At 45.6% G+C, this 14,140-nt stretch overlaps 3 protein-coding genes across 4 annotated transcripts in view; 2 read left to right on the top strand and 1 right to left on the bottom strand.

Moving 5' to 3' along the window:
- Positions 1 to 441: 441 nt before the first annotated feature.
- Positions 442 to 6,663, bottom strand: qpct (glutaminyl-peptide cyclotransferase). Its single transcript, XM_068580538.1, has 7 exons — positions 6,496 to 6,663; positions 4,047 to 4,193; positions 3,380 to 3,661; positions 2,244 to 2,411; positions 1,453 to 1,552; positions 1,028 to 1,144; positions 442 to 933 (listed from the first exon to the last, which is right to left on the bottom strand). The coding sequence occupies exons 1-7, from the start codon at positions 6,661 to 6,663 to the stop codon at positions 752 to 754; spliced, it is 1,164 nt and encodes a 387-aa protein (XP_068436639.1). The 3' UTR covers positions 442 to 751.
- Positions 6,664 to 7,215: 552 nt separating this feature from the next.
- mocs3 (molybdenum cofactor synthesis 3) lies at positions 7,216 to 12,625 on the top strand. Its single transcript, XM_068580400.1, has 13 exons — positions 7,216 to 7,489; positions 8,129 to 8,261; positions 8,387 to 8,479; positions 9,053 to 9,173; positions 9,585 to 9,659; positions 9,819 to 9,936; positions 10,051 to 10,159; positions 10,252 to 10,314; positions 10,656 to 10,819; positions 11,007 to 11,054; positions 11,635 to 11,731; positions 11,819 to 11,926; positions 12,436 to 12,625. The coding sequence occupies exons 1-13, from the start codon at positions 7,397 to 7,399 to the stop codon at positions 12,591 to 12,593; spliced, it is 1,380 nt and encodes a 459-aa protein (XP_068436501.1). The 5' UTR covers positions 7,216 to 7,396; the 3' UTR covers positions 12,594 to 12,625.
- Positions 12,626 to 13,593: 968 nt separating this feature from the next.
- Positions 13,594 to 14,140, top strand: part of prkd3 (protein kinase D3) — a 34,247-nt gene continuing 33,700 nt past the window's right edge. For both annotated transcript variants that reach the window (XM_068580917.1, XM_068580916.1), the window contains exon 1: positions 13,594 to 13,678. The gene's annotated coding sequence lies outside the window, so the exon portion shown is untranslated. The remainder of the gene's footprint in view (positions 13,679 to 14,140) is intronic.

The following is a 14,140-nucleotide window of genomic DNA, read 5'->3' as shown; positions in this document are numbered from 1 at the left end:
ATGACAGATCAGAGACTCTGGATCTCATCACATGACTACAGGCACGTGTTTTGGGGCTACAGTTGTCACCGCAGCAATTCATAATGGATTTATCAAAGATTTTGGACTTGCAATGCATTCATAGACTTCAATGTTGCCAGGTAAATTAAAGTGGGAGAACATAAAAGGAGTTATTTCTTTTTAACTGCTCACAATTATTATTTTCCTTCACGCCTGCACGGCTCTGTTTCCTTCTCTTTGGAACAGCAGATCCTACACATCAGCACTGACACTAAGATGCCTCATCAGAGTGTAAAGTAGCTGATATAAAGAGGGCACTGTGGTAAAAAAAAAACACACACAAACACACAGAAGATCCTGTGTGCTGGTCTCGTTGGTGGGGACTTGGGAGTTGAAGGGTTGATTAAGCTTCCTTCTTGAAGCCTTTTATGAACCCATTTAGGAAGAAAAGACATTTAATTTCACAAATGTAAGTGCATTGGCAAAAATGTTTCAACAAAGATTTCAAAATATTTTCTTTTACATATTCTCTATGTAAAATGTTTTCTGCAGCCATTTGATGAGCAGAGTTGAGTCTCAACCTCACGTCTTAATTGTCAGCTAATACATTTTGTTGGTGTTTAAACAGCATTGAATACAGTCTATTCGTTCAGTCTGCAGAACAGCAGCTGAAGATCTTTACTACAGGGAAACATAAAAAAAAAAAAGAAAGTTGCCGAATCGGTATGCAGTTATATAAAAGCTTCTTTTTTTATGGGGCATTCTGTGGGTTTGAAGGGATGGCGGGTCTGGCGTTGAGATACTCCAGAACAAACACCTGCATGATCTTGTTGAGGTTCTGAATGGTGGAGCGATCCAGGTTCTGCTCGGTGTCATCAAACGTGTGCCACACGGACGGGAATGGGGAGGGGATGAGGTGGAGGACGGGTACACCTGACAGAGAGGCACAGGAGGAAGATCAGCCGACACAGCTACACACAATACACTTAATCACATCTGCAGCAGTTGTGCTCCTTGGTGGATATACCTCTGTTCAGGAATGGTATGTGATCATCTTGTATTTGGCCAACGGGTCGATTGGGCCAGAAATATTGCACGTTGTGAGGATGATCCACAAGCTGGTTCATAGAGTGTAAACGCTTCTCTGTCGTCATAAGAGAGAAAAAGAGTAGCGTCTGTAGTTGAATTGACTGACAGAGCTGGCAACATAAGCAAACGCACCACACAACTGTCAGCACAATGTAGTTGCAAATGAACAAAGGATGTGTTCAACTATTTGAGTGTCAGCAGTGTTGCAACATTCGTCTCAACGCGATGATGACAGTCTGGAATATGACTGACATTTTAATGACTAATGACTAAAGGGACTTTCTTTGTGGCACACCTTAACCACAAAAAAAACAGCCCTACATGGTGTTTACAGCGGCAGCAAACAAACATTTGATTATTCACCAATGCTCTGCAGTCTGGAGAGCCAGTGTGTTGTGCTGGGGAACTGGTTGTGGAAGTGTGGGTCGGGGCCCCCGATCAGGTCCAGCAACACAAACAGATCCTGGAGGAGAAGAAACAGGGGAGGGGAAAGGGAACCGGTGTTGGTGAGCTCACATGAGGAACTCTCTCTACACATCCTGAAGATAAGTAAAGACGAGAGGCCAGGTCCCGTAATAATCAACCCTCAGAGCCCCATGCTCAGAGGTGAGGTGGTGCAACACACTGACATCAATGCTCTGTGCTATCTCTGCAGGACACACAAATTCCACCTGACTGTCTGTCCACATGCATTCACACACACACGCACACGCACACACACACACACACACACACACACACACACACACACACACACACACACACACACTCGGTTCTTTGAGATACTGTCTGTTTTATCTCTCTGTCCACACAAGAATGTCTACACATATAGTCCGTCTCACTATCTCCATGGTTGGGATACAGATACATATACCAATTCAAGTAACGTGCTCTTATCATAGACTGTATAATAAATTATGTTTGATAGCATGACACCCAAGCCTCCCAGATGAAGAAACGTGTGTAAAACTATTTAAGACATGCGCCTCCCTGGTTGAGGTGCCTGTGTGGGCCGTGTGAGGAAGAGGCGATCGGGACTAAACAGATTTGACTGAAAACAATGTGCACCAACAGAGGTATGATCTTGAGTGTGATTATGCAAATGTAAAGTGGTTTAGGCAGAGCAGCGGAGGGAGCAGAGAACCGTGGCGTACCATGGCATGCAGTTGGTTTGTGTCCGTGGCTCCGGCGGGATGTGGGGTGGTCTCCATCTTCTGGGCCAGGTGGCGGGAGCCATAAAGGGAGTCTGTGGAGGTCCACTGGAAAAGAGCCTCCTCTCCATCAAAGAAGAGCAACTGCAGGCTCAAGTTGGGACTGGTGCTCTGCATGGGAGGTGAAAAGAAGACAGTTGAGGCATTCGCAGAGCTCTGGTGCCCCCTAGTGGTTTTGACAAACACTGCCTGGGGTTTTCTTTGGTAGTTCTTATATGAAATATTCATTTTTTATTTTTGTAACACCTCCCCAAAGAAATATGCTTCTGGAACAGTAAGTGTTCATTAATCAGCTGTGATATCGATTAGGACTCCGCCTCCATGCCGCTTAATGTATTTGTATTCTACAGGATTCCTATTCCCTCCGTGACCTTTGTGACGGACAGCTGAGTCTGATAAACATGTCTCTCGGGCGGTCACTCCCTGTCACAGGACCTGTCACAGGCCGACAAACCGACAGGGGCCCGACCTCAACTGTGGAACCGGAAAAGGGCAGAGGAGCAAGCGACATGAATACTAAGTGTGTCCCTTATGAATCACTGTTTTTTTCCATAAAATGGAACAAAGAAGGTATCGCTTTTGTACCTAAAATGTTGCAGATAATGTTGTGTTTGAGCAGAGTTTTGTCAGGTGTCAGTAGATTTTGGAAAAAAGGCCTTTGGCCTTCACCCAAATATGATGCACATATTTTTCTAATATCTAGCAAAATCATAAACCTCTATATGACGTTACTACCACCTTCTTCCCATTGTATTTTATTGTCATGTGACATGAAGAAACTCCACCTGTTCCTGGAACCGTCTGCAACATGTTTGGCTTTGTTTTTCCCGGAGCTGACTGCCAGTGGGGGTGTTGTTGTTGTCGTTGTATGACTTGCCTGTGATTCACGGCCACATCTCAAGTCAGTGCTGGCCACAACCACGAAAACTAATACACACCCTCAAATGAAAAGCCTATTGACTGCACACAGGAGGGACTGAGGCATCTCATAGAGCCACAGACAGGCAGGAGGACCAGCGATGCGTAGTATACCCTTTAACATATAGCATGTTGGCAGCTTTAAGTCACGTGCTACAAACCTTCTGAGCTTTGAGTTCTTCATCCAGGGCGCGGGCCAGCTCCAACATCATGGCGCAGGGAACGGCAGAATCCGTGGCGCCTTGGAACTCCCTCCCGTGCCATTGTGGGGGGTAGTACTTGGAGTCGTAGTGACAGGCCAGGACCAGGCGGCGATTGGCTGTCGAGTTGAGGTTGGCAACTATGTTAGTGAAGGGCAGTTGGCCGTAGGGGGTTTGTGACACAAACGTATCCTCCGTCACCTCCCAGCCTGCTCCGAGGGAACCCAGGGTTGTCTTGATATGCTGTGAACACACAAGAACATGACTTTTAAAGAGCATTAGCCATATCACCACCTTACTGATGATCTGTGGCTATGAGTTTTCTGATTTAGACCTGTTGGCTTCCCACTGTTTTAGGGGATAATACATTGTTTTATGGTAACTTCCTGAAGTGATTTTTTTCCTACTAGGACATCATATTAGGGCACAAAAGGTGGGGGACTCGTTCACACGTGTAAACCAGTGTAATATGTTTATCTATGCCCAAAGTTGCCATGATGTTACCAACAAAATAACAGAATTTTGACAATTTCCCACCTCCCCATTTATAGGTGCCATGTTACATGTTTTCTGTGTTTGAAACTGATCCAGCCGTCAATGTGTTATCATGCAGGAACTGTAAGCTCACCTCCTGCACGGCCCGGCTGCCGTCAGAGCCCGGGTACCTGGTGACCAGCAGCGGCCTCAGGTCCCTCTGCCACATCTGCTCCAGGTCAGTGGCGGTCAGGGCGGCCAGGATCTCATCTTGTGTCAGAGTGACAGCTCGGTGATGGAGCTGAGCGGAGCCACAGGAAACAATCGAGATAACACCAAAATGGGTGAGGAATCGTATCGGGTCCAATGAATATTTCGAGAGGAATTGAGTGCGTTCAGACAGATAAGATCGTGATGTACTGTTCATGCAGCGTTGCACATGGAACACAATATTCCCTTATTTTCGGTCAGTGACTGCCACAGCATGTACAGTTTCAGATCAACAACTTCCTTGTCGGTGACGCTTTCTGTGACGCATGTCATTGCGCTTCGATGTGGGTGACACGGCATACAGATTCATTGATTTCAGTGTGGCACAACACTCATGTTACTGGAAGCCATTCCTTACTGCCAACAGAGGATTTGATTCATCGCAGGATTTAAATGGATAAGGACACCCGAGGAGAAAATCCATCGTGAGAGGGATTCTACATCTCTAACATCATAATGTAAAAACCCATAAGTAATAATCTTGAAGATTTCCATGTCAATGAATGTGTGTTAAGTCCCTATCTGTGGCTGAATGACGAAAACACAATGGTGATTGTGCCACTGGCCCACTGATGTAAGATGGTGCATTTTGCAAGAATTCCCGGCACTGTGGTTTGAATCTCCTCGAAGAGAATACAACAGAGATCTTTGAGATTGTTTTAACATAAAAAAAAAACATAAAAAAGAAATTTGATCTCGTGGTAAGGTTGCATCAAACGTTGTGTTTACACAGCCTGTGAGCTTCACTCTAACGCCTCTCAGAGAGAGACACACGGGCCAATTAGAGCAGTGTGAATAGACATTGATTCTCTTCAAGCACACAAGGGATACTTGAGAAAAGCAGGGATCTGTTGCATGAAGAGGCAGGAAAGCTTTTTAACATGCTCTTTCTTGCTTAAAAAAGATGGAGAAAAAAAGGAGCAAATCAACCAGTTGGTGTATTTTAACACAATACGGATTTGGATTCAGGCTTGTCAATTCAACGGGTGCTATATTACAACATCGGTTTAAAAACACATATTGATTCTTCGATCCCGTGGCTCTCTTTTCTCCCGTTTGGTCTCAAAGTTCACCTGCCGAGCACCGTGGTTGTCCTGGTAACGGGCTGAGCCGAGTGGTCGGACAGAGAGCAGTCTGGGAGCTGATGAAGAACATCAGAGCAGCTTGAGCTCTCCGCCGCAAGGCCCTCTGGGTAATCCTTAATTGGCCACGTGACATATTGCGGTTGTCGATCAATTAGTTTGCTGATTTCTTTTCAATCAATCGTTTAGCCGTGAAATATCAAAAAACGGCCATCACGGGGCCCGAAGTGACGTCTTCAAATTGCTCGTTTTGCCCGACTGACTTTCCAAACCCGAACCTGAAAACATTCAACTCTCAATGACAAAACACAGCAAACCGTCTCATGTGAGAAGAAACGTCGTCTTTGTCCTGCAGAATAAATCCTCCGATTTCTCATGGGAAATCACAGTGGATATTTGTTTTTCCTCCTAATTTGGTTTCATTTTACTCTCAGACAATAGGGGAGGGCACATTCCTCCGCTCGGTTCATTACAATTGAAGCATACAACAAAACACGTTCATGCGTTAGGCCCATACGGACCGGCTGTAATTACAGAGTGGCATGGACAGTGCAACATGTATAATTATGTGCTCACACTGACTGTATTTAGTCATCCCGAGCACTCCGGGCTCACTGGGTTCAGAGAGGGTTAAAAGGGGTCCACTTAAGGTCTATAAATACCAAGACCTGCAATTGGAGGATCAATGAGGATGGCTGTGCTGCCATAGCAACTAGGCAAAAAGGAGAGGAGGAGAAGAAGAACACAAATGAGGAGCATGAACGGCCAGGCATGCCCAGGTGTGTCTCAGGAGAATTACGCAACAGCGCTGGGGAAACAGTGCAGAGGGTGGTCGAATATCATGAATAAATATATTACGCATATCACAACTGTATTTGGGTTCTTGTAGTTTCCCCCTCGCCCAAAATGAATAGTCTAACTGCTGGGAGATTGATCTTTTAAAAGAGAAACATTTGCACACACACACACACACACACACACACACACACACACACACACACACACACACACACACACACACACACACACACACAGAGAAGCACTATGCAAACAAAAGTGAATAATTTTACACAAGAATCCAACATTTCTCTAACAAAACAGTTCATTTAAAAGGGTTCAAATGCATTTAAGTTACAAAAAGAAAGTACACCTGATATTGACAGTTAATTCATCAATTATTGAACTCGTCTGTGATTTCCTGGCAATATGTTAGGACAACAAAACGTGAACAGAGCCTCTTGATTTATTTACCTTTTCTTGAGTCCAGGGGATTCCGGCGGCGCAGTGGATGAATGTCACCCAGATGGCCGCAGCGGAACATAAACGCATCTTGGAGGGACCGTGGCTTCGCGCAGTCATCGCTGTCGTCGCTGCTCTCCACATTCCTGTCTCTCTCCTCTGTGAGAGATTGCAGATCATGTGAAAGGCAGGAGGCAGGACCAGAGGCTCTCGAAACCACAGCGCGTCACTGCACTGTGAACGCCTGAGTGTGTGCGCGTGTGCGTGTGCGTGTGCGTGCGTGTGCGTGTGTGTGTGTGTGTGTGTGTGCGTGTATGTGTGTGTGTGTCCTCCCAGTAAACTCACGAGTATGGCACACTGACCCCATATTTTCCTTTGTTAATTGATCATTTTCAACAAAGGACCAACACATTACAGCATGCCGAGGTCCCGCGACAATTGAACGGGACTTATCAGGTTTAAATGTAAGCTACAAATAACTAATTTAAGTAAAGTATGTTCATTTGTCATTTTTGCTTGATACACAATTATATAAGAAGTGGAGCTTTGCTTAAATATTCGTGCAGTACACGAGCAATTTAAGTTTTTTTTTTTTAAATAATCAAAATCAGCGTTACATAATAATTATTACATATTTCTTGACCTATCTTTTTATTTATTCCTTTCCATTCAGCCGCCTATTATTTTTGCGCGCTTCGTACGTCACCTGGCACGTGGTCCCTCGTCACGTGGTGAACCCGGAAGTGTCTGCCCTGTGCCGTGCGTGACATGTCAACATGTCCCCATCGCACAGTTCCATCGCAGCTAAACCAGAATCGTTGAATCTATTTTAAATCATACCTAGTGCATATACATATATTAATATATTGCAACTGTTCCTGCGTGTGTTGTTTTGGTCGCGCAGACAGCAGACATGGCGGACGAGGTGCGCTGCCTGAAGGCTCAGCTCGAGGAGAGAGAGAAAGAGATCGCTGCTCTGAAGAATAAACTGTCCCGAGTGGAAAAGGTACTGGGGTCCATTCTCAAGGCTTTTCTTATATTTTGTATTGGTTGCAACAGGAAGAATGACACATTAAAGCACAGCATGAATTGATCCTGATGATATGAAATGGAGCAGAGACAAGCGAGCACTAGAAAAAAGAAAACGGCACAAAAAGATAGTTGTATTACTGATAATATACTTCGGAGGTCATATGCCCCAATATCCAACTACTGGGAGTGATCACACACTAGCCATGTGAATGTCGTATTCAAGCTGAAACCATGTGAGTTCAATCCCATAATGCAGTGCTGTAGTAATTCTGATGCCTTTGCATTTACAAAAATAGTCAAAAATGAAATCAATAAAACATTTGGGCACTCAAAAATGATAGAGCACACATAGATCATTTAGTCTTGAACACTAAATGAGAAATAAATAGCCCACTATAAACCACTTAATTCCTGCAGAAGAATAGCATATTCACCCCATTTGTCACCTCAAATAGCGCCTTATGTCAGACATATGCGTTGTGTAAGGAGGTAAAGAGGGATATCAATGTAGCTCATGATATTATAGAGGCAGCTGATGCCGCATGGCTCAAAGCGTCTGTTTCAACTTGTTTCTCATGCCTCGTGTTATAATTCCTCCCCCGTGTGCTATAAGGGCCGTTCCTCAGAACCGGAGCTGAATGAGGAAGTGACACCTCTAACACCCCTGAGGGCCAAACCAGCCCTGAGCAACGAGGACATCATGCGGTACAGCAGGCAGCTCCTTCTGCCTGAGCTGGGTGTGCACGGTACGAGTGGCTGCAGACAGCGTTATGCTGTTACATACACAGCGCAGGCAGGCAGCGTTCTGTCGCGTGAGATTAACAGCATGACTGAACATGACAAAGTCCTTTTTTTTTTAAATTGTCCACAGGCCAGCTTAATTTATCCAAGACCTCAGTGCTGATTGTGGGCTGCGGAGGACTGGGCTGCCCCCTGGCACAGTATCTCGCTGCTGCAGGCATCGGTAGGTCCACCAGTTGATTAATGGTCTGCGTGACCCGGTGCCAAACAAATCAAAGCATTAACCTTGAAATAACTGTACCGTGCGGGTGTGAGTAATTGTTGCGCTATCAGCGGGTCATTTCCCTTTTAGGCAGGGTCTAAAATGAGCAATCTGGTTCACCTCCCCGGTGGCTGGTAAGGTAAATAAATGTACCACCTGCAGGGGGGAGAGGTTCTGAACCGTAATTATTCATTTCCATTCCCAAAATAAACATATCACACTATCCATTTTTAGTGCTGTTTAAGGATTACAATCAGGTGCACTGGGAGAGCTTGTGTAGGGAGCCAGGAGTATATTCACAGCTTTTAATCTTACTTATTTTGTGAATGAAATGATAGTGTCTGTTGAATTTACACCAACTAAAGAAAAAGTGAAATGAGAGAAAAGGCAACAAACGACAACTGCAGATAAAAACAAGTTCCAGTGTAGTTTGCCGAAAGGCAGACTTTGTTCCACTCGCCCCCACCCTCGTACGGGATTAGGATCTACCCTGAAGACTTCCCGACTGACTTGTTCCTGTCGGCGTCTCTGCAGGGCGCCTGGGCCTGCTGGACTATGACGAGGTGGAGCTCAGTAACCTGCACAGACAGGTGCTTCACGGGGAGGAGAACCAGGGCCAAGCCAAGGCCCTGTCTGCTGCCCGAGCAGTTAAAAGGTACCGATTGAGAGACGTAATCCTGCACACACTCGAGCCAAAGCTGCACAAACAAGACCTGAGACAGAGAAGCAAGTGTCCAGATATTATTAGTAAATGTTCTCCAGCGGTGATAAGTGGTGTGCTTCTGTGTATTTTGTGACCATTTAGTTGCAGCGCAATACATGCTGGCGCTCCCCAGTCTCACCACAGGTTATATTTGGTTTGTGTATTTTCTCCCCGCTCCGCAAATATTGTGTAAACATGTTATTTTAGAGACACCCCCTCACAGTGGGCCCACTGTGGTCAGCGCGCACGTTGTAGAGCCTCGACCACACGGGGGCGCCATTTCTCTGGCTACTGATCACCCTCTTGCCTTCAATTGTTAATCTGTTGAATTCATATTTTTGAACGTGACCATATTGTGCGCAGGTTGAACTCAACGGTGGAGTGTGTTCCCTACCGCCTGCAGCTCTCGCCGAGGAACGCCTTGCCACTCATCCAACAGTATCCTCCACCTCGCCTCGGTCCATCAGACCTGCTAAGGCTTCGCCCGTGAAACTGTCGCACAGCTGTGATTGGCGTAAGCGGCCCTATATATGCTCAGTCGGCAAATGCGTACATGTGACTCCGTTCTCGATGACCCCTTGACTTCGCCGACCTCATATATGACATTGTGGCGGATTGTTCAGACAATGTCCCCACTCGGTATCTGGTGAATGACGCCTGCGTGCTCAGCGGCAAGCCTCTGGTGTCCGCGAGCGCCCTGAGGATGGAGGGACAGGTGAGGCGGCGAGGCGAGCGTCTCGAAACAGCTCTTCTACAATTGTAATGTTACTCTATTAGTGTAAAAACCCTCTTGCACTGTGTGTGTGTGTGTGTGTGTGTGTGTGTGTAGCTGACAGTATATAACTACCGTGGAGGCCCCTGCTACAGATGTCTGTTCCCAGTACCCCCACCCCCAGAGACGGTGACCAACTGTTCTGACGGAGGGGTGTTAGGAGTGGGTGAGTCCGTCCCCGGAAGCCATTGACTTGGTACAGAGTTCAGTCTGTGTAAATGACGGTTGTTTGTAAAATGTTCCACTTTTTCCTTTTAGTTCCAGGGATAATGGGCTGCTTCCAAGCTTTGGAAGTCCTCAAGATCGCCTCGGGACAAGGCTGTATCCTTTGTTTTTTTTTGTTTTTTTTTCCATTCTGATCTCCCACATCACATACAGCGTTCTCCTGGGACATTTTGTTGCTTTACATCGGAATTTTCCAGTCCTCTTGGATGAATCAACAAAGAACTGCTGCTGCATTGTGGCAAAGTTGGGCACGGCGAGCACGAGTGTTTTGTGCCCGCCTGATTAAAATAGCAGACTGTGCTGACTCCTCATCTGCCTTTTCCTACAAGAAGTCGTTCGAAACTGCTCGACCCCCCCCCCCCACCCCACCTCCATCCCCCGGCTGAGGTGGTGAAGCTTTTCACATTGTCGCCTCTTTCCTTGACCCGGTGCGCCAGCTTCCTGCGGCCAACAGCTGGTGATGTTTGACGCTCAAGACACCAGATTCAGGTCAATCAAGCTGCGGCCCAAGCAGGCCAGCTGTGCAGTGTGCGGAGAGAAGCCCAGTGTCACCCAGCTGCTGGACTACGAGGCTTTCTGTGGGTCCGCTGCCACAGATAAGGTCGGTCATAGGAGACGGAACTGTTGGGGCACCTTCATTATGAGGCCCTGCTCATTTTCACATGTACCGGATAAGAAGTGTTTATTCTATCAGTTTGATCTAGCTATTTAATAAGACACAGTACATGTCATTAATATGTAATCGTAAGAAAAATATCTGTTGTTTTTTTTCCCCCCATGTGTTTCAGTGCCGCAAACTCCAGCTCCTTTCCAAAGATCAGAGGATCACGGTACAGGTAGAGCATACATCGCCCCGAAAACCGTTGGCCATCGCGTGACTCTCTGCATTTGGTGCCGTTTATTGTATGATTACCCACAATTTTCCCAGTTTTCATGTGCGTTCATTAACTGATTACATCTCAGCGCTGACCCAGCCCCGAACGGGAAATGACTTAAAATGTGCCTGTAGATTTTCTAATGGAAAGAAAAACATGTTCTGTTTGGTGAAGAGAGCCGTGGTAGTGGGTTGCATCTGTTTTTCTGGAGAATGGGTGCTTTCAAACCCGCGGAGTCATTAGGGCACACAGATTGGGATCATGATTGATCGAGCTGTACTCGAGATTGTGCAAGGGGCTCCAGTAAAAATACAAACCCCTCAACGCATTTGTGTTTCCTTTGATTTAAGAAAAAGCAGTTCAAATATTCATAATACTGCCCAAAACCAAATCCAGGCAACATGTCAACCTTTGCTGAGAATAATTGTGGTTCTCCTGCTTTATAGATATTAATCAATGTCTTTTCCCGGAAGATGAAGCTCTCCCTCTCCCTCGTGAAGAAGTTATTTGTGCATTAAGGTCTGCTTTGATGTGATTCCAGGATTATAAATTGATAATGGACAAGGCAGAGCCACATCTCTTGTTGGATGTGCGCCCTCTTGTGGAGGTGGATATATGCCACTTGCCTTTCTCTCTCAGTATCCTTTTTTTTTAGAGACCGAGGCACATAAATCAATCTCCTGTTTCCGCTCTCTGTGCGATTATTCTCCTGACATTGTTGCCAGACATTCCCCTCTCGAGTTTAGAGGAGAGGAAGAGTGAACACATCCGATTACTTCAGGAGAGAATCAGCCAGTTGAAGCCGCAGATGGAGGGGGACTGCCGGCCTCCAGGTGACATGTGGTTTGAAATGGACAGGCACGTAGAGCCGCTTGTGCATATATTCACAGGCCGCTGTGTGGTCTCATACTGCATACTTACTTTGGACAGCTCGTAACAGGTTATAATGGGGTTGCTAGGTGAACCCTTTTCCAAAACAAGTACGGTCAACCCAAGCAGCTGGCCTGCCTCAGAAATGAATATTCAAATTGTTATTTTGGTGAGGTTATGGGTATTTAATGTGTTGGGCTTTCTTTATCAATTAACTAAATTTAGCCTTGTGGATTTTTAGCGCAGCATTTAATACAGTTTGGGTTTGTTATGTGGTCCGTTTTTGCATAACCATTTACCTTTTTCTTTCATACGTGTACCATTGAAACTCTTGTGCAGCATTTTGTCCCTTTTTAAAAAAAAATTTTTTTAGATGTTTCTCTGTGCTTTCTAATAAAATAGTTAGTCATTTGAATCTGATACTGGTGTCACCAAACTGATCGCGGTGCTCTTTCTCTGCTGATTCCTCCAGTGTACGTGATCTGTAAGCAGGGCAACGACTCTCAGAAGGCGGTGCAGGCTGTGGAGAAGATGAGTGGGTCCGAAGTGGACAGTGTCTCAGTGAAAGACATCTGTGGAGGCCTCATGGCTTGGGCAAAGAGAATAGACCCCACATTTCCACAGTATTAATCAATTTTTTTAATATATATACAGTATATATATTGTAGTATTTTTTTTGTCAATAAACTCTGTTTTTCATCTTAACTTATTGGTGTTCTTATTTGTATATGTTCTGAATGAAATTGGCTTTCATGTCAATACGAAAGACTAAACTCTCACATAGACTGTGACAATGGACCAGTTCCTAAAATGTGTTGTGTAATCTACCGTGTCCATCAGTCCATCCAAGACATGAGCTGCAGTTGGATAACATGGTGACATCCTTGCAAAATCAAATTCCGCTTCCTGTTTTTGGAACGATGACATCATCATTCCTAAGAGATCAAACCTGCTCTGTACAGGCCTTCAAGCAGCCAGTTTTATTTCCCTTTAAACCTCTGCTAAGCTGTTTATATGTTTCGAGAGACAAAACAGTAGAGACTTTTACTTTCTTGGTTCATTTAATGAAGTGAAATCAATGATTTATTCCGTATGCCTTATTTTTACTGTGGAAATATAGGAACCCTCTCAATGGCTCTTGAGGACTACCAGTGAAACCAGTTCATTACAAACCAATTGGGCTCGTGTAGAATCAAGTTTCTTTCTCTCTCTCTCGCTCCTGGCAGGGCCAAGTTAAAATAACGGAAAAGAAAAGGCACATGCGCATTGGCTCGGGCTCCATCGGAGGCGCCATTGCTTCACAGGGACTGTAGTTCAAGTTTTCCTCCCCACACATGGAAAGTCAGTTAAGCGGAGATAATAAAAAGACTCCATCCCCCGGCGACGGTCGCTGCTCCTTTTTTCTCTCGTCGAGCAGGGGGAGTAGACACAGCTGGAAGGATAATAAGATGCGCATGAATTTACAATCTGGAATAAAACATAAGAGATAAATAAATGGACGCCTCGGTTAGTCTTTTCGCGCCTGTATGTACAACTTATGTCGGCATTTGCTCCGTGTGACGCGCAGCTGCGACGCGGAGCTTCTTCTCTGTGCGGGACTTCCATAAAGTGCAGCATTTCAAACTTCGGACTCCGCTTTCCTCAGTTGATGGAGTTACAAAGTTTCTTCAGTCAACTCACAATGGAAAGAGAAGCGCCCTTCGCTGACTGTGAAGGTAAAGTATTGTTTCAGTTGCGTTCAAGGGCGACGTTTTGTCGGAAACGGGCTTTTCGCGTCAAGACGACACGTAAACTCCAGCAAAGTCCTCCTGGACGTGTGAATCCGGGTCTTGTATAACTTGTTTTGCTGGCGTCCTGGACTCGGGTTGCGTTGTGCCAGCGAGCCCATCGAAAGTGGGAGGGGTGCAGATGTTGGGGAGCCTTGGTTCCAGATGTTTGTGGAGTTCGAACACTTGTAAACACCGACGAGATACGCTTTATCAACTTTTACGTGTGTTTTTTTTAAGGGGGGGGGGGAGACACTAGTTTTACTGGTTTTGCGCACAGACAGAAAGGGCCTGTTGTTGTTGTTGTTGTTGTTGTTGTTGTAACAGTTGCTGCAAACGTTTTTCCCCCAACGACAAGAAAAAGTGGAAAACGAATGCTATTACGAGCAAAAATTGATGCTGGATGCTCCT

The sequence above is a fragment of the Clinocottus analis genome, unplaced genomic scaffold (assembly GCF_023055335.1).
Source record: "Clinocottus analis isolate CAN_PGR_092001 unplaced genomic scaffold, fCliAna1.0.p SCAF_17, whole genome shotgun sequence".
NCBI lineage: Eukaryota > Metazoa > Chordata > Actinopteri > Perciformes > Cottidae > Clinocottus > Clinocottus analis.
This window is presented reverse-complemented; position numbering and strand designations above follow the sequence as displayed.